The 26,521-nt window shown below is 43.3% G+C and overlaps 1 protein-coding gene across 1 annotated transcript in view; it reads right to left on the reverse strand.

Moving 5' to 3' along the window:
- Positions 1–26,281, reverse strand: part of LOC121009414 (cytochrome P450 2G1-like) — a 71,069-nt gene extending 44,788 nt beyond the window's left edge. Inside the window, exons 1-4 of the mRNA XM_040442521.1 lie at positions 26,079–26,281; positions 23,675–23,837; positions 1,221–1,370; positions 677–837 (exon numbers count right to left, since the gene is read on the reverse strand). Coding sequence (XP_040298455.1) covers positions 677–837; positions 1,221–1,370; positions 23,675–23,837; positions 26,079–26,258 — 654 coding nt within the window. The 5' untranslated portion in view covers positions 26,259–26,281. The remainder of the gene's footprint in view (positions 1–676; positions 838–1,220; positions 1,371–23,674; positions 23,838–26,078) is intronic.
- Positions 26,282–26,521: the final 240 nt, after the last annotated feature.

Consider the following 26,521-nt stretch of genomic DNA (forward strand, 5'->3'; position numbering starts at 1 on the left):
TGTGCAGCATAGCGGCCCGCGATACATCCGTGTCAGCCCTGTAAAAAAAGTCAACCATCGTTTTATAAGACGCACTGTCATTTTCCCATCTCTTTTGGGGAAAAAAAGTGCGTCTTATAAAGCGAAAAATACGGTATATATCTTAGTTTACAGCTGATGTAGGAATAAGTAAATGTAGGAATAAATAAATAAAACTGACACAGAATAAATACCTCTCCCTGCACTCTCTCTCTCTCCAATATTCTTCTATTAATAATTTACAGCAACACTGTCCCTGGTGTATAATCACTTGGCACGTCTATCCAATGCTTAGCTCACAGGACAATGGCAGAGACTGTGCGGAATTAGGGTTTTATAGGGCTGTGACATCATAGGGGATGGCTATCTGTGAATTGGCTGGCTACAGGACATTATGGGTGATTATGCGTTCCCGGCCTTGTCTCCTCTACACTTAGTTTCGCTTTTTAACATTTTCAGCCACCATTTTAGGAAAAACTGATTTGTTACCACGAAGAGAGAGAAAATTTGGATTTGTTTTGAATCAAAGTTTTCTTTATCTTCAGACCAAATTCCACTAACAATGCTTAGCTTCGCTCCATACAACCTATAATAGTTCTGCATTCATGTTAACATTTCACCTAAAGTACATAATGTTTATGTAAGTCGTGATACTTACCTGCCCTGAGCGGCTGTTGAACAGTTGGAAAATTTCATGAAGACAGGACAAGAGAGTCAAGAATTTTTTGTCTTCATAGTCAAATCTTTCACCAAACACAATGGAGCAAATGACATTGGAAACAGCGAGTCGTAGAATATATGTTGGGTCAAATGGGGTATCTGTTAGTAAATATAAAGAGGTGGTCAGACATTGCTTTGACTATATAGTATAATTCTAACACTGGAAAAATGTGGACCATGGTATGGATTACTGCACAGTATGGTGTTGTATGTTTGGCGATCTCACTACAGCAGGTCACCAATATCATATTAAAGTTAACTGTACAAAGGCGTTCAGTCATTGATCTAATATGTATAGGGCAGTGTCCAAATTACAGACCTTAAAAGATCAATCAAGTGATTATTAACATTCCCGATCATTTGTTCCACACAAGCCAAATGTGTTCATGGGAAATTAAGTAAAGAAGAGAGGGCTGTTGTCCAAAAGCAAACTAATATTTATGGTGGCCTGAAAGTATAAGACAAATAATTTAGAAATTCACCCTTTTCCTTCATAAATTTATCAGCAAGACGTTGGGCTTCTTCTTGGATTCTTTCTTCAATGCTTCTCTTTCCCATTCCAAAATTTCTCAAAGTTGTCAGCGAAAATCTGCGAATAATTTTCCACCTTTCTCCATTGCTTGCAATGACCCCTGTAAATTAAAGCAAGCTTTTAAAGGGGCATTCTGGTTGCAACAAACTTTTCCTTTTGTTTTTACTGGTGAGCTGTTAACTAATTGATCAGTAAGGGCCTGACCACTGGGACCACCACCAACCCAGAGAATGGGGTTCCCATTCCTCCATCTTAATGGAGCAGACAGTCAAACCCATGGCCTTCTGCTCCATTCATTATGTAAGGGACTGTCAGAGATCGCCAATTGCAGTGCTGGGCTATCTATGGTAGTGCCATAGAGAATGAATAGAGTGGCAGAGCACCTGGTTAACTGGCTCCTCCATTAGGACGGGGGAATTAAAACTTTTTTATTGGGATTAGAAGGGGTCCCAGTGGTCAGATTCCCATAAATCATTTAGTTATTTCCTTTCCAGTAGATAAGTTAACCTGTAGCAACTGGAAAAGCCCTTTAAAGAGTTTGTCAAGGATTATAAAACCATAGGTGCTTTGTTGTAAAAACAGCAACATATTGTTATCCATAGTGGGAACCTGACCATGGGAAATGTTGTGCAGGCACCAGCAGATCGCCAGTTTGGTGTGATATGTAGTGTTATGCAAAGCACGCTTCGGATCATAGATCCAAAGTCACTTCATTCAAAACTTTATTTGAATGCTGTGCAGAGATCTGTCTCCTTACAGCATTCAAATGTATGGGCTTCAGGGAGGTTAAATTTGCTAAGTTCGAAGTTTTACGAGAATTTGTTGAAGAATTACAGCATTCGATTTTACAACTTGAAAACCATTTTAAAACTGCAATCCAAAGATGACTAGAACCTTGGTACCAAAGCCTACCTCGCATTGCAGTTTTTAAATGGTTTTCAAGTTGTAAAATGAATTTCACTTCCGCGAATCCCATACATTTGACTACTGACTACGGAGACGAAGTACAGTATTCAAACAAAGTTTTGAACGAAGCAACTTTGGATCTGTGATCTGAAGTGCGCTTTGCTCAACACTACTGATATGCCTTGGTATAGGATGTGATGAATTTTGCAGATTACTCTCACTGTATGATACGTTAATGCACTTTAACTTTTTAGTTACCTCCCATGTGCCTTTTTACGGTGGTCACTAAGGGGCCTTTCGCGGGGCCGCAACTTTTTTATGGCAGCCCAGTCTAAGAAGGGAGCAGAAAGCTGGCTATCACATGAGAGCCGCTGACCTGATTTAACAGCCTGGATCGGCTGGAATGCCAATCTGGGCTGTTTGACGCGTTACATGCCGTGGGCAATGGTGCCCGCTGCATGTAAAGCGCTGACAGAGGGAGCGAACTCCCTCTGTCTCCCATCGGCACCCTGCAAAAGCGATCGCAGGGTGACGATGTGTGTAAAGGCTGGCTGGGGTCTGATGTAGGCCCCAAACCAGCCTTGAATATTTTCCAGCAGGCTGTGTCTCTCTGGCGCTCACATTAAAATGCAATGCACTATAGAAAAAGTGCATTGCATTGTAAAATCAATCAGAATGTTGTCTGTTATAGTCCCCTTATGGGACGTTTAAGTGGTAAAAAAAAAGTTGCAAAAATACATATTTATTAAATAAAAAAAACTCCAGTAAAAATAAAAATATGCTTTTTTCCATTGAAAATACATTTTTAAATGAAAAAAAACCTCCCCCACATGTTTGGCATCCCCGCATCCATCACAATCGACATAAAATATCATGTAAATTATCCCCTATGGTGAACGCCGTAAAAAGAAATAAAAAAAATGACAGAATTGCTCATTTATACTTGGTTGCCACTGAAAAAACTTAATAACAAGCGATCAAAAAGTGTCATTTACTCCAAAATGATAGCAATGAAAACTACAAGTCATCCCGCAAAAACAAAGCCCTCACACAATTCCATAGAAATAATAAAAAAAAAAGTTATGGGTCTTTGGAAGCAGCAATGCAAAAAGATTTTATTCCTTTTAAAAAAGAGGTATTATTGAACAAAAGTAGTAAAAAAAAAAAAAAACAATATGTATTTGGTATCTCTGATCCAAAGAATAAAGATATTATGTTATTTATACCAAAAAATAAACGCCGTAAAATTTGTAACATAAAAACTTAGTGGCACTATTGCTGTTTTTCCCGTCTTCCTCTCAGAAAGAGTTAATAAAAGTTGGTCAGAAAGGTTTGTGTACCCAAAAATGAAACCATTACAAAACTACAACAAGCCCTCATAAATCTATATAGACGGGAAAAAAATAAAAAATTCTAGCTCTTGGAACGCAACGATGAAAAAAGGAAGAAAAACGCTTGGTCAGTAAGGCCCAAAACCGGCTGGTCACTAGGGGTTAATAGGTATTGTACTGTGATATAAATGTATGAATGATATATTGTTGGAAGCAACATTAAAGTTATCCTAACATGTACCGACTAATTGTATCATTATTGATGGATATTATTGGGGTAATTTATTAAGACCGATGTTTTTGATGCCGTTCTTAATACCACTTGCACTAGCAGTCTATGCGTCTAAGTTATGTAGCGGCGCTGTACTCATACATAACTTAGGCTTATACACCACCTTGCTGGCGTAGATTTAGACCATTTTCTACACCTAAAACAGGCGTAGAAAATAATAAATGAGACGGACCTGCCAGTCCGCCCCCTTACCCACCCACGCCATGCCCTCTTTTTTAGACCCGGTGTGAGCCGGGGTAAAGTCGCAGATTGAGGCGCAAATAACTCTGCAACAGATATATGCCAAAAAGTGGCAAATATCTGTTTGTAAATCACCCCCTATGTGTGCGTGTAAAGACCCTTTGGGTCACCTTAAGCTGTAGAAAACTCATGTAGAGTACATTGAAGACAGCATTAAAAGAAGTACACGTATGCCACATGGTGATTAGCAGGCAGGAGAAGGAAGAGTGAGCAGAGAATCGGCTACTAGGAACAAAGCCAGCATTAATTATGAAAGCAAAAAGTTAAATGGTGGAGGTGATTGGTACTAAGGCTGGGTTCAGACCTGAGCGTCTTTGATATGCGCGTTTAACGCGCGTTTTTGACGCGTGTTTTTTATGCGCGTTTTTTGCAATAGTAAACGCGCGTTTGACGCGCGTTTGTGTGATTGACTGCAATGTCCTATGGCCACAAACGCGCGTCAAAACGCCCCAAAGAAGCTCAAGTACTTGTTTGAGCGTAGGGCGTTTTACAGAGCGTTTTTCAGCGCTGTAAAACGCTCAAGTGAGAACCAGGGCCATAGGGAAGCATTGGTTTTCATGTGTTGAGCGTTTTACAGCGCGTTTGAACGCGCTGTAAAACGCTCAAGTGTGAACCCAGCCTAATAGTTAGTGTTGAGCGCGAATATTTGAAAAGCTAATTTTTATTTCGAATATCGCCACTTTGAGAATTTGTGAATATTTTGAATATAGTGCTACAGATGTGTCATCGCTACCGCTCCCTTATTTCGCAATTCGTTACTAACTAAACGCGATTTTATCTCCTCCAGTCTATCAATACGCACCAATGCCAGTAGATGGCGGTGTTGAGTTAAAGTTAATATCGCTATCCGGCTCCTGATACAGCCCGTAGTTATCCCGACACTATACAGAAGCCAGGCGATGGCACCTCAACATTAAATCCTTAAAATTTAAATGTGTTATAAAATGAAAATAAATACAGTATATGGAAATGAAAGCACTTTGCATTTGCTACTATCTACATTTCTAAATAAAATATCTATATTCATATTAAATATTGTTATTGGTCACCAATAAAATCCACCCCTTTTATATTTGTTCAGTTTTTTGGTTGTTTTTTAATTTTGGGGACTACTGTATTTCCATGATTTACAGTATTTGGTTAGAAACAACAGGCCACATTACTTTAATAGTGAGGTACATTTGTCAGGGATGGATTACGTTTATTGTCCCCTAAAATAAATATAGGGGACAGGGGAAAATGCTAATACAAGAATATATATATATATATATATATATATACAGTACAGACCAAAAGTTTGGACACACCTTCTCATTCAAAGAGTTTTCTTTATTTTCATGACTATGAAGGCATCAAAACTATGAATTAACACATGTGGAATTATATACATAACAAACAAGTGTGAAACAACTGAAAATATGTCATATTCTAGGTTCTTCAAAGTAGCCACCTTTTGCTTTGATTACTGCTTTGCACACTCTTGGCATTCTCTTGATGAGCTTCAAGAGGTAGTCCCCTGAAATGGTCTTCCAACAGTCTTGAAGGAGTTCCCAGAGATGCTTAGCACTTGTTGGCCCTTTTGCCTTCACTCTGCGGTCCAGCTCACCCCAAACCATCTCGATTGGGTTCAGGTCCGGTGACTGTGGAGGCCAGGTCATCTGGCGCAGCACTCCATCACTCTCTTTCATGGTCAAATAGCCCTTACTTTCAAAGTTTTCCCAGTTTTTCGGCTGACTGACTGACCTTCATTTCTTAACCTCTTAAGGACATAGGGCGTACAGGTACGCCCTTGTGCCCTGGTACTTAAGGACACAGGGCGTACATGTACGCCCTGTGTATTTTCGATCACTGCCGTGCGGCTGGCAGTGATCGGAACCCGGTGCCTGCTCAAATCATTGAGCAGGCATCTAGGCTAAATGCGCGGGGGGGTCCCGTGACCCCCCCATGTCGGCGAACGCGGCAAACCGCAGGTCAATTCAGACCTGCGGTTTGCTGCGATTTCTGCAGTTTCTGGTCCCCGCGGTCCCTGCCCGCTGGGATCAGAAACTTTATATGCCTAAAAAAACGTTTTATTCACCCCCCCTGCACCCCCGAATGATTTTATGGTGGCGGGAGGTGCAGGGGGAGGGTTGCGGGCGGTGTGGGCGGTGCGGGAGGCGGGCGGTGCGGCAGGCGGGATCGCGATCCCCCGCCCGCCTCCCCTTGTATAATCGCTGGTTTCTAGTGGGTATACCAGGGTGCCAGCACATTGCTGGCACCCTGGTATAAACGGCTGACATCTGCGATGCGATGTCAGCCGTTTAACCCTTTCCATACAGCGGTCCGTACGGACCGCTGTATGGAAAAGGTTAACAGCGCAGGGAGCTCCCTCCCTCTCCCATCGGGGGGCTGCTGTGCCTTTGCAGCCCCCCGATGGAGAGGGAGAGAGCCCCCAGACAGCCCCCCGAGAGATCCCCTCCTTACCCTTCCCCGTCTGCGAAGTTCTGAGCAGACGGGGAAGGTTCCCATGGCAACAGGACGCCTCTCAGACGTCCTGCTGTCCATGGTGCTGAACAGATCTGTGCTAAAAGCATAGATCTGTTCAGTGTAAGTAAAATACAGTGCAGTACAATATATATTGTACTGTACTGTATTATACAGACATCAGACCCACTGGATCTTCAAGAACCAAGTGGGTCTGGGTCAAAAAAAGTGAATAAAAGTGAAAAAAAAGTAAAAATCAAAAAACACATTTATCACTGATAAAAAATGAAAAAAATAAAATTCCCTACACATGTTTGGTATCGCCGCGTCCATAACGACCTGATCTATAAAACGGTCATGTTACTTTACCCGAACGGTGAACACCATAAAAATAAAAAATAAAAAACTATGATGAAATTGAAATTTTGCCCACCTTACTTCCCAAAAAAGGTAATAAAAGTGATCAAAAAAGTCGCATGTACGCCAAAATTGTAACAATCAAACCGTCATCTCATCCCGCAAAAATCATACCCTACCCAAGATAATCGCCCAAAAACTGAAAAAACTATGGCTCTTAGACTATGGAAACACTAAAACAAGATTTTTTTTGTTTCAAAAATGAAATCATTGTGTAAAACTTACATAAATAAAAAAAAAGTATACATATTAGGTATCGCCGCGTCCGTATCGCCCGGCTCTATAAAAATATCACATGATCTAACCCCTCAGATGACCACCGTAAAAAAATAAAAATAAAAACGGTGTAAAAAAAGCCATTTTTTGTCATCTTACGTCACAAAAAGTGTAATAGCAAGCAATCAAAAAGTCATATGCACCCCAAAATAGATGCCAATCAAACCGTCATCTCATCCCTCAAAAAATGAGACCCTACTTAAGATAATCGCCCAAAAACTGAAAAAACTATGGCTCTTAGACTATGGAGACACTAAAACATTTTTTTTGTTTTAAAAATGAAATCATTGTGTAAAACTTACATAAATAAAAAAAATTGTATACATATTAGGTATCGCCTCGTCCGTGACAACCTGCTCTATAAAATTACCACATGATCTAACCTGTCAGATGAATGTTGTAAATAACAAAAAAAAAAACGGTGCCAAAAAAGCTATTTCTTGTTACCTTGCCGCACAAAAAGTGTAATATAGAACAACCAAAAATCATATGTACCCTAAACTAGTACCAACAAAACTGCCAACCTATCCCGTAGTTTCTAAAATGGGGTCACTTTTTTGGAGTTTCTACTCTAGGGGTGCATCAGGGGGGCTTCAAATGGGACATGGTGTAAAAAAAAACTGTCCAGCAAAACCTGCCTTCCAAAAACCGTATGGCATTCCTTTCCTTCTGCGCCCTGCCGTGTGCCCGTACAGTAGTTTACGGCCACATATGGGGTGTTTCTGTAAACTACAGAATTAGGGCCATAAATAATGAGTTTTGTTTGGCTGTTAACCCTTGCTTTGTAACTGGAAAAAAATATTAAAATGGAAAATCTGCCAAAAAAGTGAAATTTTGAAATTGTATCTCTATTTTCCATTAAATCTTGTGGAACACCTAAAGGGTTAACAAAGTTTGTAAAATCAGTTTTGAATACCTTCAGGGGTGTAGTTTCTTAGATGGGGTCACTTTTATGGAGTTTATAATCTAGGGGTGCATCAGGGGGGCTTCAAATGGGACATGGTGTCAAAAAACCAGTCCAGCAAAATCTGGCTTCCAAAAACCGTATGGCATTCCTTTCCTTCTGCGCCCTGCCGTGTGCCCGTACAGTAGTTTACGGCCACATATGGGGTGTTTCTGTAAACTACAGAATTAGGGCCATAAATAATGAGTTTTGTTTGGCTGTTAACCCTTGCTTTGTAACTGGAAAAAAATATTAAAATGGAAAATCTGCCAAAAAAGTGAAATTTTGAAATTGTATCTCTATTTTCCATTAAATCTTGTGCAACACCTAAAGGGTTAACAAAGTTTGTAAAATCAGTTTTGAATACCTTGAGGGGTGTAGTTTCTTAGATGGGGTTACTTTTATGGAGTTTATAATCTAGGGGTGCATCAGGGGGGCTTCAAATGGGACATGGTGCCAAAAAAACAGTCCAGCAAAATCAGCCTTCCAAAAACCAAACGGCGCACCTTTCACTCTACGCCCCGCTGTGTGCCCGTACAGTAGTTTACGGACACATATGGGGTGTTTCTGTAAACAGCAGAGTCAGGGCAATAAAGATACAGTCTTGTTTGGCTGTTAACCCTTGCTTTGTTAGTGGAAAAAATGGGTTAAAATGGAAAATTAGGCAAAAAAATGAAATTCTCAAATTTCATCGCCATTTGCCAATAACTCTTGTGCAACACCTAAAGGGTTAACGACGTATGTAAAATCAGTTTTGAATACCTTGAGGGGTGTAGTTTCTTAGATGGGGTCACTTTTAGGGAGTTTCTCCTCTAGGGGTGCATCAGGGGGCTTCAAATGGGACATGGTGTAAATAAACCAGTCCATAAAAATCAGCCTTCCAAAAACCAAACGGCGCACCTTTCACTCTACGCCCCGCTGTGTGGCCGTACAGTAGTTTACGGCCACATATTGGGTGTTTCTGTAAATGGCAGAGTCAGGGCAATAAAGATACAGTTTTGTTTGGCTGTTAACCCTTGGTTTGTTAGTGGAAAAAATGGGTTAAAATGAAAAATTAGACAAAAAAATGAAATTCTCAAATTTCCTCCCTATTTGCCAATAACTCTTGTGCAACACCTAAAGGGTTAACAACGTATGCAAAATCAGTTTTGAATACCTTGAGGGGTGTAGTTTCTTAGATGGGGTCATTTTTGGGTGGTTTCTATAATGTAAGCCTCGAAAAGTGACTTGAGACCTGAACTGGTCCCTAGAAATTGAGTTTTTGTAAATTTCGGAAAAATTTCAAGATTTGCTTCTAAACTTCTAAGCCTTATAACATCCCCAAAAAATAAAATATCATTCCCAAAACAATTCAAACATGAAGTAGACATATGGGGAATGTAAAGTCATCACAATTTTTGGGGTTATTACTATGTATTACAGAAGTAGAGAAACTGAAACTTTGAAATTTGCAAATTTTTTTCAAATTTTTGTTAAATTAGGTATTTTTTGGTGCAAAAAAAAAATTTTTTTTTTTACTCCATTTTACCAGTGTCATGAAGTACAATATGTGACGAAAAAACAATCTCAGAACGGCCTGGATAAGTCAAAGCGTTTTAAAGTTATCAGCACTTAAAGGGACTCTGGTCAGATTTTCAAAAAATGGCCTGGTCCTAAGGTGTAAAAAGGCTGTGTCCTTAAGGGGTTAAAGTAATGATGGCCACTCGTTTTTCTTTACTTAGCTGCTTTTTTCTTGCCATAATACAAATTCTAACAGTCTATTCAGTAGGACTATCAGCTGTGTATCCACCTGACTTCTCCTCAACGCAACTGATGGTCCCAACCCCATTTATAATGCAAGAAATCCCACTTATTAAACCTGACAGGGCACACCTGTAAAGTGAAAACCATTTCAGGGGACTACCTCTTGAAGCTCATCAAGAGAATGCCAAGAGTGTGCAAAGCAGTAATCAAAGCAAAAGGTGGCTACTTTGAAGACCCTAGAATATGACATATTTTCAGTTGTTTCACACTTGTTTGTTATGTATATAATTCCACATGTGTTAATTCATAGTTTTGATGCCTTCATAGTCATGAAAATAAAGAAAACTCTTTGAATGAGAAGGTGTGTCCAAACTTTTGGTCTGTACTGTATATATATATATATATATATATATATATATAGATACATGCATACACAGACACACACACACATATATACACATATATGCATACATGTATATCAAATGAACTTTACTGGGGCTCTGAATAGGGTTGCATCCCCCTCCCCCCTACAGGGATCTTGCTGTCTGTGAATTAGATTGCACGTTATCTTTCTACACACTGATGCCCTGCCCTCCCATTCACTGAAAGCCCGGAGACAAAAGGAACTCTCTGTTTGGGGGAAGGGGGGTATTGTCTGCAGATGGCTGAAAGTGCAGGTTATTTTCCTGCTGGAGACCCTTTCACTGCTGGTACCTTTTACTGCGCTTCTGGTTATACTGCCGCTCAGCGCGAGGTACTGTAGAACTGTAATGGAAGCAAGGGGATGAAAGGGTTAATGGGCCTTATGACAGGAAGTCAGGGGGACGCTCCAGAACATCCAGGGTAAATAAATAAAAAAAAGGACAGTATCTCTGCCTCCCAAAAAATGTAGACTGCCATTTTCTTTTCTGACTGGTCCTTATATAAATAAATCAATAAAATATATGTAAATGTACGTAAATAGGAAAAATGCAAAAATAATAATTTAAAAATGAATGCAAGTTTTTCACATATAAAAATATTGGGTTGCTCAACCAGGAGTAATAATGGATAGGTGCACTGCTAAAAGACTCACCCAATCTAGTTGTAAATAAATAAATAAATAAATAGTAGCAGGCAACACTTACAAGTGGAGTACATGTTTATTAACTAAAATCAGGACAATAGTTAAAATAATGACCAGCAATAAAAAATAACAATGAATAAAAAATAGCAATACATATAAAATAGTGATAGATCCAGGAGCATACACATACAAATAAATTAATATCCCATAAATAGGTCCTTCACTAACTGCCTGCTGTCTCTGTTATATGGCAAATTCCATTAAAAGATTGAAGCGCTGACATTGATAGTTACTTACCAACTACTGCCACCTTGTCTATACTGCAACAAATTGCTGTGAACTTGGATACATATATATATATTCTCTATTCTCCTATTCTATGCTGCTACAATTATATTAGAATAGAGAAGTGAACTGAACTTGTCTTATTCCCCTCTGTGAATTGGAATACTATCTAACTCAGGTGCTGCTACATAAACTATGATATTTATGGGATATAAATTTATTTGTTTGTGTATGCTCCTGGATCTATCAGTATTTTAAATGTATTGCTATTTTTTATTCATTGCTATTTTTTATTGCTGGTCATTATTTTAGCTATTTTCCTTATTTTAGTTAATTAACATGTACTCCACTTGTAAGGCCCCTTTCACACGGGCGAGATTTCCGCGCGGCTGCAATGCGTGAGGTGAATGCATTGCACCCGCATTGAATCCGGACCCATTCATTTCTATGGGGCTGTGCAGATAAGCAGTGATTTTCATCACTTGTGCGTTGCGCGAAAATCGCAGCATGCTCCTCTTTGTGCGTTTTCCAAGCAACGCAGGCCCCATAGAAATGAATGGGGTTGCGTGAAAATCGCAAGCATCCGCAAGCAAGTGCGGATGTGGTGCGATTTTCACGCACGGTTTCTAGGAGACGAACGATCGGGATGGAGACCCGATCATTATTGTTTTCCCTTTTAACATGGTTATAAGGGAAAATAATAGCATTCTTAATACAGAATGCATAGTACAATAGGGCTGGAGGGGTTAAAAAAAAATAATAATAATTAACTCACCTTAATCCACTTGTTCACGCAGACCGGCTTCTCTTCTGTCTTCTTCTTTGCTGTGCACAGGAAAAGGACCCGTGGTGACGTCACTACGCTCATCACATGGTCCATCACATGATCCATCACCATGGTAACAGACAGAAGAGAAGCCGGGCTGTGCGAACAAGTTTTAACCCCTCCAGCCCTATTTTTAACCCCTCCAGCCCCTCTTTGCCCGTGTGAAAGGGGCCTTAGATCCTATTGTAGCCATACTAAGAGTGGGGGGTAGGGTGTAAAGTAACACCATATAACACCATATACAGTAAACAATGTATACCACGGTCAATAGACCAAACCAAATCCCTTTAGGAGTCTCTATCTAATATTAAAATATATATCTTTATTTCATCATTCTTAAAACATAAGTGTAATAGAAAAAAATACAAACCGGATTCCAAAAAAGTTGGGACACTAAACAAATTGTGAATAAAAACTGAATGCAATGATGTGGAGATGGCAAATGTCAATATTTTATTTGTAATAGAACGTAGATGACAGATCAAATGTTTAATCCGAGTAAATTTATCATTTTAAAGGAAAAATACGTTGATTCCAATTTTCACGGTGTCAACAAATCCCCAAAAAGTTGGGACAAGTAGCAATAAGAGGCTGGAAAAAGTAAATTTGAGCATAACGAAGAGCTGGAAGACCAATTAACACTAATTAGGTCAATTGGCAACATGATTGGGTATAAAAAGAGCTTCTCAGAGTGGCAGTGTCTCTCAGAAGCCAAGATGGGTAGAGGATCACCAATTCCCATAATGTTGCGCAGAAAGATAGTGGAGCAATATCAGAAAGGTGTTACCCAGCGAAAAATTGCAAAGACTTTGCATCTATCATCATCAACTGTGCATAACATCATCCGAAGATTCAGAGAATCTGGAACAATCTCTGTGCGTAAGGGTCAAGGCCGTAAACCATACTGGATGCCCGTGATCTCCGGGCCCTTAAACGACCCTGCACCACAAACAGGAATGCTACTGTAAAGGAAATCACAGAATGGGCTCAAGAATACTTCCAGAAACCATTGTCAGTGAACACAATCCACCGTGCCATCCGACGTTGCCAGCTGAAACTCTACAGTGCAAAGAAGAAGCCATTTCTAAGCAAGATCCACAAGCTCAGGCGTTTTCACTGGGCCAGGGATCATTTAAAATGGAGTGTGGCAAAATGGAAGACTGTTCTGTGGTCAGATGAGTCACGATTCGAAGTTCTTTTTGGAAATCTGGGACGCCATGTCATCCGGACCAAAGAAGACAAGGACAACCCAAGTTGTTATCAATGCTCAGTTCAGAAGCCTGCATCTCTGATGGTATGGGGTTGCATGAGTGCGTGTGGCATGGGCAGCTTGCATGTCTGGAAAGGCACCATCAATGCAGAAAAATATATTCAGGTTCTAGAACAACATATGCTCCCATCCAGACGTCATCTCTTTCAGGGAAGACCCTGCATTTTTCAACAAGATAATGCCAGACCACATTCTGCATCAATCACAACATCATGGCTGCGTAGGAGAAGGATCCGGGTACTGAAATGGCCAGTCTGCAGTCCAGATCTTTCACCTATAGAGAACATTTGGCGCATCATAAAGAGGAAGGTGCAACAAAGAAGGCCCAAAATGATTGAACAGTTAGAGGCCTGTATTAGACAAGAATGGGAGAACATTCCTATTTCTAAACTTGAGAAACTGGTCTCCTCGGTCCCCAGACGTCTGTTGAGTGTTGTAAGAAGAAGGGGAGATGCCACACAGTGGTGAAAATGGCCTTGTCCCAACTTTTTGGGGATTTGTTGACACCATGAAATTCTGATTCAACATATTTTTCCCTTAAAATGGTACATTTTCTCAGTTTAAACTTTTGTTCCGTGATTTATGTTCTATTCTGAATAAAATATTAGAAGTTGGCACCTCCACATCATTGCATTCAGTTTTTATTCACGATTTGTATAGTGTCCCAACTTTTTTGGAATCCGGTTTGTATGTTTAAAATTGTCAGTGTGCAGCGGGGTTTTATATCTACTGAACTAGTAGCTGCTAGTAATTACCAGCGGCAACCAAGGGATCCTGTCCCCTTATTAAGTAATTATAGACACCTATTCAGGTGTTATATTTATATTTCTGTGGCAGACAGGTTGATGTCAATAGTTGGTGAGGATAGATATATTGCATTATCGTACTGTGCCAAAATTGAGTCTGGCAGGGATATGGGTATTTTACTATATTCGATCAGCCCAGCAGTCTATCTGTGCGTGGCCAGCTTTGCGAGCCCTACACACATATCAGCTGTTCACCTGACGTATAATACTGCAAAGTACACCATTAGTCGATCCTTTTGTATGTACTTGCAACCTTAATGTATCGCACTGACCACTGCGTGCTTCCACTCCTACTAGTACCCTACTTCCCCTGACGAAGCCACACAGTGTCGAAACATGTCGGGAGGGGTGTTACAGTGTAGCGCTTAACTTTTAGACCGTTTTGCAGCAAGGAGTTTCATTGTAGCTAGCGAAGCAGCTTAGGGCAAGTTAGAATCGGTGTGTGAATAGTGGATAGGTATATAGGGAATTAGTAAACAGCCGCGGCTGGAATTACTGTCAGAAGATAGGGTTAATATAGCAGTATAAGCTAATCTCAGCTAATGGAGTGGAAGCACGCAGTGGTCAATGCGATACATTAAGGTTGCAAAAAAGGGAGTAGTGCATACAGTACTTTCTTTAGCAGAACAAAGGCTCTTTACAGGAACTGACTAACATTCGATTTTCTAATATAAGCTTAAGTCCTCAGAAGTGTTTTATGTTATATTTATATCCAGTGCAGCAGTATATTGTGTATATACATAGTTCCACTACCAATCGCAATGCATGACTTGCAAAAAAACTGATATTATTGATAACTAGCAATGCATTTTTTGCAAATATAAAAATATATTACAAGTTATATTATAATATAAATAATAATAATATAATTATAATATATATATATATATATATATATAAATATATAAATATTGTAGGAGAGTACCTGGGGTGGTGGTAAACGGGAGGTACGTGCCAGCGGGGGTCCTGGCCCCGCTGGAGTAAGAGCCGGAAAAGTGCATTTTTTGCAGCGGTTACGCTGTTAACAATGGATCCGGGCCGGCTCTTATTGGGAGCAGGCAGATATGCGGGCGGGTGCCTGTCTCCCCACGGTCCAGGCCAGGTTTTACAGGGAAGGGTTAAAACCTGACCAGCAACAAGGGTGTGGTGCACAGTGTGTAGCTTCTGTGTTCTCTGGCTGTGAGAGTGAGGAGTGGAGGTGAGCTGGGCTGCGTGCTGAGGCCTGTAAAGGAGTGTGCAGGGACCCGCAGCTGAATCCAGGAGGGATCCATGTCCTGTGGCTAGGAGCCGGACCCATGGACTTACTTCACCAAGGAGAAAAGGTGACATTACTCCTGGCTTTAAATAGACTTTGCTTTATGTGACTGAAACAGGCCTCAAGTAGCCTGCAGCAGGGACTTGCTGTGTTTGAACTATTATTTTGCTGTGTGTGACCACCCTCCCTATGAACTGCACCGTCTTTTCACAAATATGCACCGTGTGAATAAACAAAGCCTTGTGGTTTACACCAAGACCGGTCTGTGATGCCTCTATACTGCACTCGCTACCACTGCCTACCAGAGCGGATCCCCACAATTGGTGGCTTCAGCGGGCAAACAGCAGTGAGGCCGAAAAATTGTGTTGTTTGAACTGTATGTCATATATTAAGCCGGCAAGTTTTGTGGCTCCAGATAAGATGGAGGAAGCCATTAGACACTTGGTGCAAAGTAATGAGGAGGCTACTCGGAGACATGAGGAAGCCCTGAGAGACCAGCGGCAGTTGAATAGTCTACTGGCCCAGCAACTGGCGACTATGCAGGAGTCCATGCGTGTGTTACAACAACAAGCCGTCCCAGGGGGAACCGCAGTCCTACCTGCTGCCCGGGATAAGGTGCGCTCAGCGTTAAGAAAGATGGGCCCCGAGGATGATATCGAGGCGTTCCTGATGGTCTTCGAACGCACTGCGGAACAGGAAAGGTTACCTGCAGAACAGTGGGCCGAAGTATTAGCACCATTTTTAGTGGGAGACGCACAAAAGGCCTACTTCGACCTCAGTCAGGAGGAAGCCAAGAGCTATAAGAGGCTGAAGGGGGAGGTGTTGGCTCGTCTTGGGGTTAATACCTATGTGCGTGCACATCGAGTCTACCAGTGGGCCTTCTCTGAGTCCCGGCCTGCTCGGTCCCAGGCCTATGACCTGTTACACCTAGTAAAAAAATGGCTGCAGCCTGAGACATTGAGCCCCTCGCAGATGGTGGAACGGGTGGTGGTCGATCGTTTGGTGCGGACCCTGCCAAGGACCATACAGCGCTGGGTTGGTCAGGGAGACCCCGGCAACCTAGATCAGTTAGTAAGCCTAGTCAAGAGGTATGTGGCGACCCAGGACTTGGTGCGGGACTCAACGCAGGTACGGGAATCCCGTCAGGCTCCCTCTCAGGCTAGGGATCCGGAAAAAGGGACCCAACCACAAAGGGGGGGGGAAGGCTAGTCCTACTCCAGGGAAGAGAGACCGGGGAGGGACCACGGGGATTCAATGTTGGCACTGCCACGGCCTGGGACATAGGGCAGCGAACTGTCCTCAAACACCTGAACCCATGGACTGCGGGTTCGCTCGCCGGTCCTCTTTCTTTGCCCGGCCTGTATGTACCGCAGATGCCTGGCCGGACGCCGATATGCCACCTCTGTGCCAAGTCTTGGTCGATGGGCATCCGATTAATGCTTTGCTGGACTCTGGGAGCCTGGTAACCCTAGTGCATGAGTCCTTAGTGTCTGAGACACTCCCAGAGAAGCAAACCCTGTCCATTGTCTGTGTCCATGGGGATCGCTGGGAGTACCCCACTGCTAGGGTTACCATGTCCGTGTTGGGCAAAGAGGTGCAGCATGTCGTCGGAGTGGGACGCCAAATCCCTTATGCCGCCATACTGGGAAGGGATTTTCCTTTATTCTGGACTCTATGGAAGAGCGATATGCCTTCCCTTAGGGACAGACGACAATCTGGCCCAGTGCCCGAGGATCCCGATGCGGGGATACCAGCCGTAGGGGTCACCACATCACCTGTAGAGTGTCATCCCGATAGGTTTCCCCTAGAGGTGTTGGCAGGCGAATCCGTGGAAACCCCGTCCATCCCGGACCTGGAGGTATCCCGTGACACGTTCGGGACCGCCCAGCTCCAGGATCCGACATTATTGCGGGCAAGGGAAGGAGTGACAGTGGTAAATGGGGTGGCTCAGCACCCAGGGGCCGACTCCGTGTTTCCCCATTTGGCTTTTAACCAGGACCTGCTGTATAGGGTGGACAAAGTGCAGCACGAGGTAGTGGAGCAGCTGGTGGTACCCCAGCCATACCGCCATGTGGTACTGGACTTGGCCCACTCCCACGTGCTGGGAGGACATTTGGGCGTAAAAAAACCCAAGAGCGGATTCTGCAAAGGTTCTATTGGCCCGGGGTTTATGAGGAGGTCAAAAGGTTTTGCCAATCCTGTCCAGTGTGTCAGATGACGAGCCCCCAGCCCCACTATCGCAGTCCCCTAGTACCCATGCCCATCATTGAGGTCCCCTTCGAAAGAATAGGGATGGATCTGGTAGGCCCCATAAACAAGTCGGCCAGAGGGCACCAGCATATCTTGGTGGTCTTAGACTATGCCACCAGATATCCTGAAGCGATCCCACTACGTCATACTTCAGCTAAGCTCATAGCTAAAGAACTCATGGGTATGTTCGCAAGAGTGGGGATTCCAAAAGAGATCCTGACCGACCAGGGGACACCCTTCATGTCTAAGGTGACGAGGGAGCTCTGCAAGCTTTTAGGGGTTAAACGGTTACACACGTCCGTATACCATCCTCAAACCGACGGACTAGTGGAGCGCTTTAACAAAACCCTAAAAACTATGCTTAAAAGAACCGTAGCCAAAGACGGAAAGGATTGGGACTTGTTGCTGCCGTACGTATTGTTCGCAGTGCGAGAAGTGCCCCAGGCCTCTACGGGATTCTCGCCCTTCGAGCTATTGTACGGTCGACGGCCAAGGGGGTTGCTGGACATCGCTAAAGAGGCGTGGGAGCAACAGCCCACCCCACACAAGAGTATTATAGAGCATATAGAAAAGATGCAGGACCGTATCGAGACAGTCCTACCAATCGTCCGGGAACACATGGAGGCCGCCCAACTGGCACAGAGCCGGGTATACAACCGGAGTGCCCAGGTCCGGACATTTAACCCGGGTGACCGGGTACTGGTGCTAGTCCCCACCATTGACAGTAAGTTTTTGGCACGGTGGCAAGGTCCCTACGAGGTGAAAGAGAAGGTAGGGCCAGTGAATTACAAGATATCCCAGCCAGGCCGGCGGAAGCCAGAACAGGTATATCATGTAAATTTACTGAAATCGTGGAGAGATAGGGAGTGTCTCATTGGGGACGGCCCAAGCACTGTCTTGTCTGCGGGGAAGATCCCAGCTCCACCCGAGGTCCCGGAGGGCACCTCCGCGGTAAAGATAGCGGGTGGTCTGTCGACCAAACAAGCTCAGGAAGCCAAAGAGTTGGTGAGTCGAAATAGGGACGTGTTCTCTGAGCTTCCTGGTCGAACTTCGGTAGTCCGACATGACATCGTCACCGAGCCCCACGTCAGGGTACGGTTAAAGCCGTATCGTGTACCGGAGGCCCGGCGACAGGCCATTTCAGAAGAAGTAAGGTCGATGTTGAGGTTAGGGGTGATTGAGGAGTCAAGGAACGAGTGGGCCAGCCCCATAGTCCTCATCCCAAAACCTGACGGTACTCTGCGCTTCTGCAATGACTTTAGAAAGCTCAACGAAGTGTCAATTCGATGCCTACCCCATGCCCCGGGTAGACGAGCTCATAGAACGTCTAGGGAAAGCTCGCTATTTCTCGGTCCTCGACCTCACAAAAGGATATTGGCAGGTGCCTCTCACGGAGGCGGCAAAGGAGAAGACTGCCTTTGTCACCCCCGAGGGGTTATTTCAGTACCAAGTTTTGCCCTTTGGCCTACATGGCGCTCCAGCTACCTTCCAGCGATTGATGGACGTCATCCTACGGCCCCATCGTCCATATGCTTCAGCATATCTGGACGACATCATCGTGTTTAGCCAGGACTGGGAGAGTCACCTGCCCAAGGTACAGGCCGTAGTCGATTCACTTAGAAAAGCCGGACTGACGGCCAACCCAAAAAAATGTTCGATCGGGTTCGAGGAGGTCCGGTACCTGGGATACGTGATTGGGCGGGGAGTTGTCAAACCCCAGGTAGACAAGGTTGAGGCGATCAAGAGCTGGCCCAGACCTCTTACCACCAAGCAAGTACGTTCGTTCCTAGGGATGATAGGATATTACAGGCGCTTTATCCCCAACTTTGCCACAGTGGCGGCCCCATTGACAAGACTTTTAAAGGGGAGGAAGACTGTGATGGTCCGCTGGGATGAGCAGGCGGGAGAGGCGTTCTCCCGTTTGAAGTCGGCTCTGTGTGGGTCCCCGGTTTTGGTGACACCAGACTTCACACGGGAATTTGTCGTTCAGACGGACGCCTCTGGAGTGGGCCTAGGGGCAGTACTCTCTCAGGAAATCAGTGGGGAGGAACACCCTGTTGTCTTCCTGAGTCGCAAACTCACCCCAGCGGAAACCAGGTACAGCGTGGTAGAGAGAGAATGCCTGGCCATTAAGTGGGCCCTCGAGTCCCTTAGGTACTATCTGTTAGGGAGAAGGTTCCGTCTGGTGACCGACCATTCCCCTCTTCAGTGGATGAGCCGGGCCAAGGAGGGGAGTGCCCGGGTCACCAGATGGTTCTTATCCCTCCAGAATTTTAAGTTCAGTGTCGAACACAGGGCGGGCCGCTTACAGGGGAATGCCGATGCCCTGTCCCGGGTACACTGTTGTACGTGTGTCCAACCTCTCAGGATTGAACAGGGTGTGCAACCCTGCAGGGTTGAACAAAGGGGGGGGGATATGTAGGAGAGTACCTGGGGTGGTGGTAAACGGGAGGTACGTGCCAGCGGGGGTCCTGGCCCCGCTGGAGTAAGAGCCGGAAAAGTGCATTTTTTGCAGCGGTTACGCTGTTAACAATGGATCCGGGCCGGCTCTTATTGGGAGCAGGCAGATATGCGGGCGGGTGCCTGTCTCCCCACGGTCCAGGCCAGGTTTTGCAGGGAAGGGTTAAAACCTGACCAGCAACAAGGGTGTGGTGCACAGTGTGTAGCTTCTGTGTTCTCTGGCTGTGAGAGTGAGGAGTGGAGGTGAGCTGGGCTGCGTGCTGAGGCCTGTAAAGGAGTGTGCAGGGACCCGCAGCTGATTCCAGGAGGGATCCATGTCCTGTGGCTAGGAGCCGGACCCATGGACTTACTTCACCAAGGAGAAAAGGTGACATTACTCCTGGCTTTAAATAGACTTTGCTTTATGTGACTGAAACAGGCCTCAAGTAGCCTGCAGCAGGGACTTGCTGTGTTTGAACTATTATTTTGCTGTGTGTGACCACCCTCCCTATGAACTGCACCATCTTTTCACAAATATGCACCGTGTGAATAAACAAAGCCTTGTGGTTTACACCAAGACCGGTCTGTGATGCCTCTATACTGCACTCGCTACCACTGCCTACCAGAGCGGATCCCCACAATATATATACACTGCGTGCAGAATTATTAGGCAAATGAGTATTTTGACCACATCATCCTCTTTATGCATGTTGTCTTACTCCAAGCTGTATAGGCTCGAAAGCCTACTACCAATTAAGCATATTAGGTGATGTGCATCTCTGTAATGAGAAGGGGTGTGGTCTAATGACATCAACACCCTATATTAGGTGTGCATAATTATTAGGCAACTTCCTTTCCTTTGGCAAAATGGGTCAAAAGAAGGACTTGACAGGCTCAGAAAAGTCAAAAATAGTGAGATATCTTGCAGAGGGATGCAGCACTCTTAAAATTGCAAAGCTTCTGAAGCGTGATCATCGAACAATCAAGCGTTTCATTCAAAATAGTCAACAGGGTCGCAAGAAGCGTGTGGAAAAACCAAGGCGCAAAATAACTGCCCATGAACTGAGAAAAGTCAAGCGTGCAGCTGCCAAGATGCCACTTGCCACCAGTTTGGCCATATTTCAGAGCTGCAACATCAATGGAGTGCCCAAAAGCACAAGGTGTGCAATACTCAGAGACATGGCCAAGGTAAGAAAGGCTGAAAGACGACCACCACTGAACAAGACACACAAGCTGAAACGTCAAGACTGGGCCAAGAAATATCTCAAGACTGATTTTTCTAAGGTTTTATGGACTGATGAAATGAGAGTGAGTCTTGATGGGCCAGATGGATGGGCCCGTGGCTGGATTGGTAAAGGGCAGAGAGCTCCAGTCCGACTCAGACGCCAGCAAGGTGGAGGTGGAGTACTGGTTTGGGCTGGTATCATCAAAGATGAGCTTGTGGGGCCTTTTCGGGTTGAGAATGGAGTCAAGCTCAACTCCCAGTTCTACTGCCAGTTTCTGGAAGACACCTTCTTCAAGCAGTGGTACAGGAAGAAGTCTGCATCCTTCAAGAAAAACATGATTTTCATGCAGGACAATGCTCCATCACACGCGTCCAAGTACTCCACAGCGTGGCTGGCAAGAAAGGGTATAAAAGAAGAAAATCTAATGACATGGCCTCCTTGTTCACCTGATCTGAACCCCATTGAGAACCTGTGGTCCATCATCAAATGTGAGATTTACAAGGAGGGAAAACAGTACACCTCTCTGAACAGTGTCTGGGAGGCTGTGGTTGCTGCTGCACGCAATGTTGATAGTGAACAGATCAAAACACTGACAGAATCCATGGATGGCAGGCTTTTGAGTGTCCTTGCAAAGAAAGGTGGCTATATTGGTCACTGATTTGTTTTTGTTTTGTTTTTGAATGTCAGAAATGTATATTTGTGAATGTTGAGATGTTATATTGGTTTCACTGGTAAAAATAAATAATTGAAATGGGTATATATTTGTTTTTTGTTAAGTTGCCTAATAATTATGCACAGTAATAGTCACCTGCACACACAGATATCCCCCTAAAATAGCTAAAACTAAAAACAAACTAAAAACTACTTCCAAAAATATTCAGCTTTGATATTAATGAGTTTTTTGGGTTCATTGAGAACATGGTTGTTGTTCAATAATAAAATTAATCCTCAAAAATACAACTTGCCTAATAATTCTGCACTCCCTGTATAGATAAATTTATATACACGCACAAACATATATATACATACATGCATGTATACACAGACACACACACATATATACACATATATGCACACATGTATATACACATATATATATATTACATTTTACTACTGAAAAATGTACTTTACTGGGGCTCTGAAATAAACTGTAAATGACCGATCTCACCACTTCATCCCCTGAGCAAATAATTGAATGCTAGTAGAAAGGGGATTAAAAGGTTAATCGACAGGAGGCCAGTTGGGCGCTGCTCAACACCTAATGTCATTGTATTTAATTAATATTTTTAAAAAATGGCAGCATCTCTATATCCTAATAACACATTCTAGTTCCCACGGTCATGGGAACCAATCACAGGCCGGTTCTCACGGAAATTAAGGTTAAATACCTTGTTAACCAATATGACATAATTATTTTGACAAGCTGTCATCACCAATTAAGCTGGATTGCCAGAGAACCGGCTTCTGATTGGTTCCCATGACCGTGGGAACTAGAATGTGATTGGCTGAATATTCTGTATTGAGCGCTCCAGCTATAAAAAGTTCAGCAGCGCCCCACTGGCCTCCTGTCGATTAACCTTTTAATCCCCTTTCTACTAGCATTCAATTATTTGCTCAGGGGATGAAGTGGTGAGATCGGTCATTTACAGTTCTGTATGGTACTTTCTATGGTTCAGTTCAGCGCCTCAGTTTTTTTAATTATTCATCATTAAAAATCGAATTATTCATTTCTATTCATAAAAATACGAGGATTGTGTTTGCAGTGATCTACCAGCGCTGCACCGACTTTCCAAGTGTGTAGTGTGTGTCTGCCAGCCTTAGGATGTGCTGTCATTAGTCCTCCTTATGATGTGCCGTGTGTGAGGCTGGTGGTCACAGGTCATGGCTCTGCCAGCTCTCCAGGGCACAGGATTCCTGCTGGAGACCCTTTCGCTGCTGGAGCGCACGGCATCAGTGTGTACAGAGATGCTGTGCGCTCCCATTGCTCTGATGTTTGCAGAGCATCCAAATGTCCATGAGATGTGACAGCTGTACTCCCCTTTGTATGGTTCCATTCAGCGCTTCTGGTTGTTTTAATTATTCATAAATTAATCCTGAAAATGGGGCAAATTTGGACTGGCGATAAGTTTACAGTACTTTATGCGGGACTTCTGTAATGGAATAAGCCTTGCCACCTACAGTACTCCTATTTTTGTGATGTGAACTGAGATAAATATACTTTCACTGCATATATATTTTAAATTATACCCTATTTGTCAATTATTACAAATGTTTGTTAAAATGGTTTGTGTAGAGAAGTTTAAAGTAAATCAGATACAAACAACAAAAATTAAGACATTGTTATTTTGGTCATTTACAATATATACTTACCAAAATCCTTAGTGAAAATTTCTCCTGCTCCAATGTCTCCCCTGTCACTAAATGCATCACTGCGGTCCACCAATGCTTCCTTCACAGCATCATACCCAATCAGTACTATCATTGGTAGGTTGGCTATGTAGAGGGTATAGACAGGTCCATACTTCTCACTCAACTGGAGAGATATAAACAAAACTTTAAATGAGTAATGCTTCATCCACACGTCAGTGTTTGGTCAGTGATTGTGAGCCAAAATCAGGTGTGACTCTAAACACAGAACAGGCGTAGATCTATCCCTTATAACTTATGTCTGTGTAGCTCGACTTCTGGTTTTGGCTCACAGTCACTGATGGAAATCACTGACTAAAACACTGACATGTGAATGAGGCTTAACACTGGCTTTTTCCATACAGGTCTGAGCAGGATCTGTATACTTAGAGAGGAGGAACATGTCTTTTTTAGTAGCCAGAATTGAGAACAACTACACAGAACACCTCTCTGGAGGACCCAACAAACTCATGCATTAATTCAACCTATTAATTTCAATGGACATCATGTAATTCTTAATTTATCCTGCGGAGGTGCAGCAGACACATTGAGCATTTGCCGGTTTGTTTCCATGGTTAACAGCTGATTGTGAAAAACTCCTGTGATCAGCTTATTGGCAAGAGATCCTTGTAACAAAACTGTTGCACAACCCCTTCAATTCTTCACAAATAATATTTGTGCACATATTGACATATTCTGTACATCATTTCTCTAACATACATTTAAAGGGTTTCTATCACTTCGTTTTCACATAATTAGCTGTCAGACTCTAGCGATCCGCTAGTGTCTGCTCTCCCAAACAATCCTAATATAACTGTTTATTGTCCTGCCGTTTCGCTAAAAATCGAACTTATATAGATATGCTAATGAGCCTCTAGGTGCTATGGGGGCGTCATTAGCACCTAGAGGCTCGGTCTACCTTCACAAACTGCCGCCGCCCAGCGCGTCCCTCCAGCCCGCCCATCTACTCCGGAATGCGATCCTCCCTGTGAGCGTCTGTATTCGGCGCATGCGCAGTGAATGTCTGACCGCTTCCCTGCTCAGACATCTCCACTGCGCCTGCGCCGATGACGTCATAGTGCTCCGAGGAACAGGCGCAGTGGAGATGTCTGTGCAGGGAAGCGGTCAGACATTCACTGCGCATGCGCCGAATACAGACGCTCGCACGGCGCTTGATCGCATTCCGGAAGAGATGGGCGGGCTGGAGGGACGCGCTGGGCGGCGGCAGTTTGTGAAGGTAGACCGAGCCTCTAGGTGCTAATGACGCCCCCATAGCACCTAGAGGCTCATTAGCATATCTATATAAGTTCGATTTTTAGCGAAACGGCAGGACAATAAACAGTTATATTAGGATTGTTTGGGAGAGCAGACACTAGCGGATCGCTAGAGTCTGACAGCTAATTATGTGAAACAAAGTGGTAGAAACCCTTTAACATCAGGATTAGTGTTGAGCAAAAATATTCGAATAGCGAATTTTTATTGCGAATATCGCCACTTTGAGAATTCGCGAATATTTAGAATATAGTGCTAAATATTTGTTATATCGAATATTTTGCATTTTTTTTCCATCTGAACACATGATTCCGCTCTGCTTCTTGTTTATGGGCAAATGAGAAGGAAGCAATGTCAAGTAATCACAACAATACTTAGTGCACCAATCAGTAATCTGTAGTCAGACCTGCTAAAATGTGAAGTTGCACGTAGTGCGAAAAAATATTCTAATCACTGCTGATTAGCGCAATCGCAAATATATTGGAGCACTGGACTCTATCTGCATATAACGCTATTCTAATGTTCTGCCGTGCCAACTATTTTCTCCAGTCTCAGGAAACTTATAGCAGCTTGAAAAATGTAACCAAAGTGATCTACGCTTCTATTTTGCATTACGAAATTGCATTACGCAATTTTTACATTGCCGATTTATCGCATTCAATAAAATATTGAAATTCGAAATTCACGAATATATGACGAATATTCTACAAAATATTTGTGAAATATCGTGAATTCTAATATAGCCCCTGCCGCTCATCACTAATCAGGATCACCTTTTTAGGCAGCATCAATCCCATAACACAACTGGACAGCAGTGAGGGCATCTAATGACCCCCTTTCTTTAAGAGTTTGTCCTCAGAATATAAGCTACCGTATGGTTGCAGACACATATTTTCATAAAATAACCTGTATATGATAATGGACCTGAAGAACGGCTGTAAGTGATATGAATTCTCTAAGGCTTTCCCTGTATATTACTAGATCACCCTGATTTGGGAGCTATTTTGACAACAGTTTTATGATAGGGATTGCTATGGAACCAGGGTCCTAGTTAGGTTAACATTTCAAGTAAGTTTACAGGTATTACAGTACACACCTTGACTAAAGACTGTGGTAGTTCTGAGGTGCTGATCTGAAGGATATTCCCCAAGCCTGGTAGAGGTGTAGGTCCTGGGGGTAGGTTCTTGAGTTTGACTCTGGTCCACCATTTAATGAGATAAATTAAGAGAGTGAGTCCTGTAGCCAGGAGAAGTGTCGAAGCAATGTTCAGAGCCATTCTGTATACTAGTGATTGCAGCTCTGTCTGCACTATGTCCTTCTGTATATTTATATGACCAGGTAAAGGGCAACAGTCCAGTGAACATGTGATCATCGAGAACAGGTGTAGAGTTACAGCTCTATTGCATAATATGGTATGTTGCAAATGCTGGCAAAATAAGCAGGATTAATTTAATGTTATAACTATGCTTGAACGAACCCAAACTGTAAAGTTCGGGTTCATACCGAACTTTAGGATTTTTGGACACCGGACCCGAACCC

Source organism: Bufo bufo, chromosome 8, assembly GCF_905171765.1.
Source record: "Bufo bufo chromosome 8, aBufBuf1.1, whole genome shotgun sequence".
In the NCBI taxonomy this organism is placed as follows: Eukaryota; Metazoa; Chordata; class Amphibia; order Anura; family Bufonidae; genus Bufo; species Bufo bufo.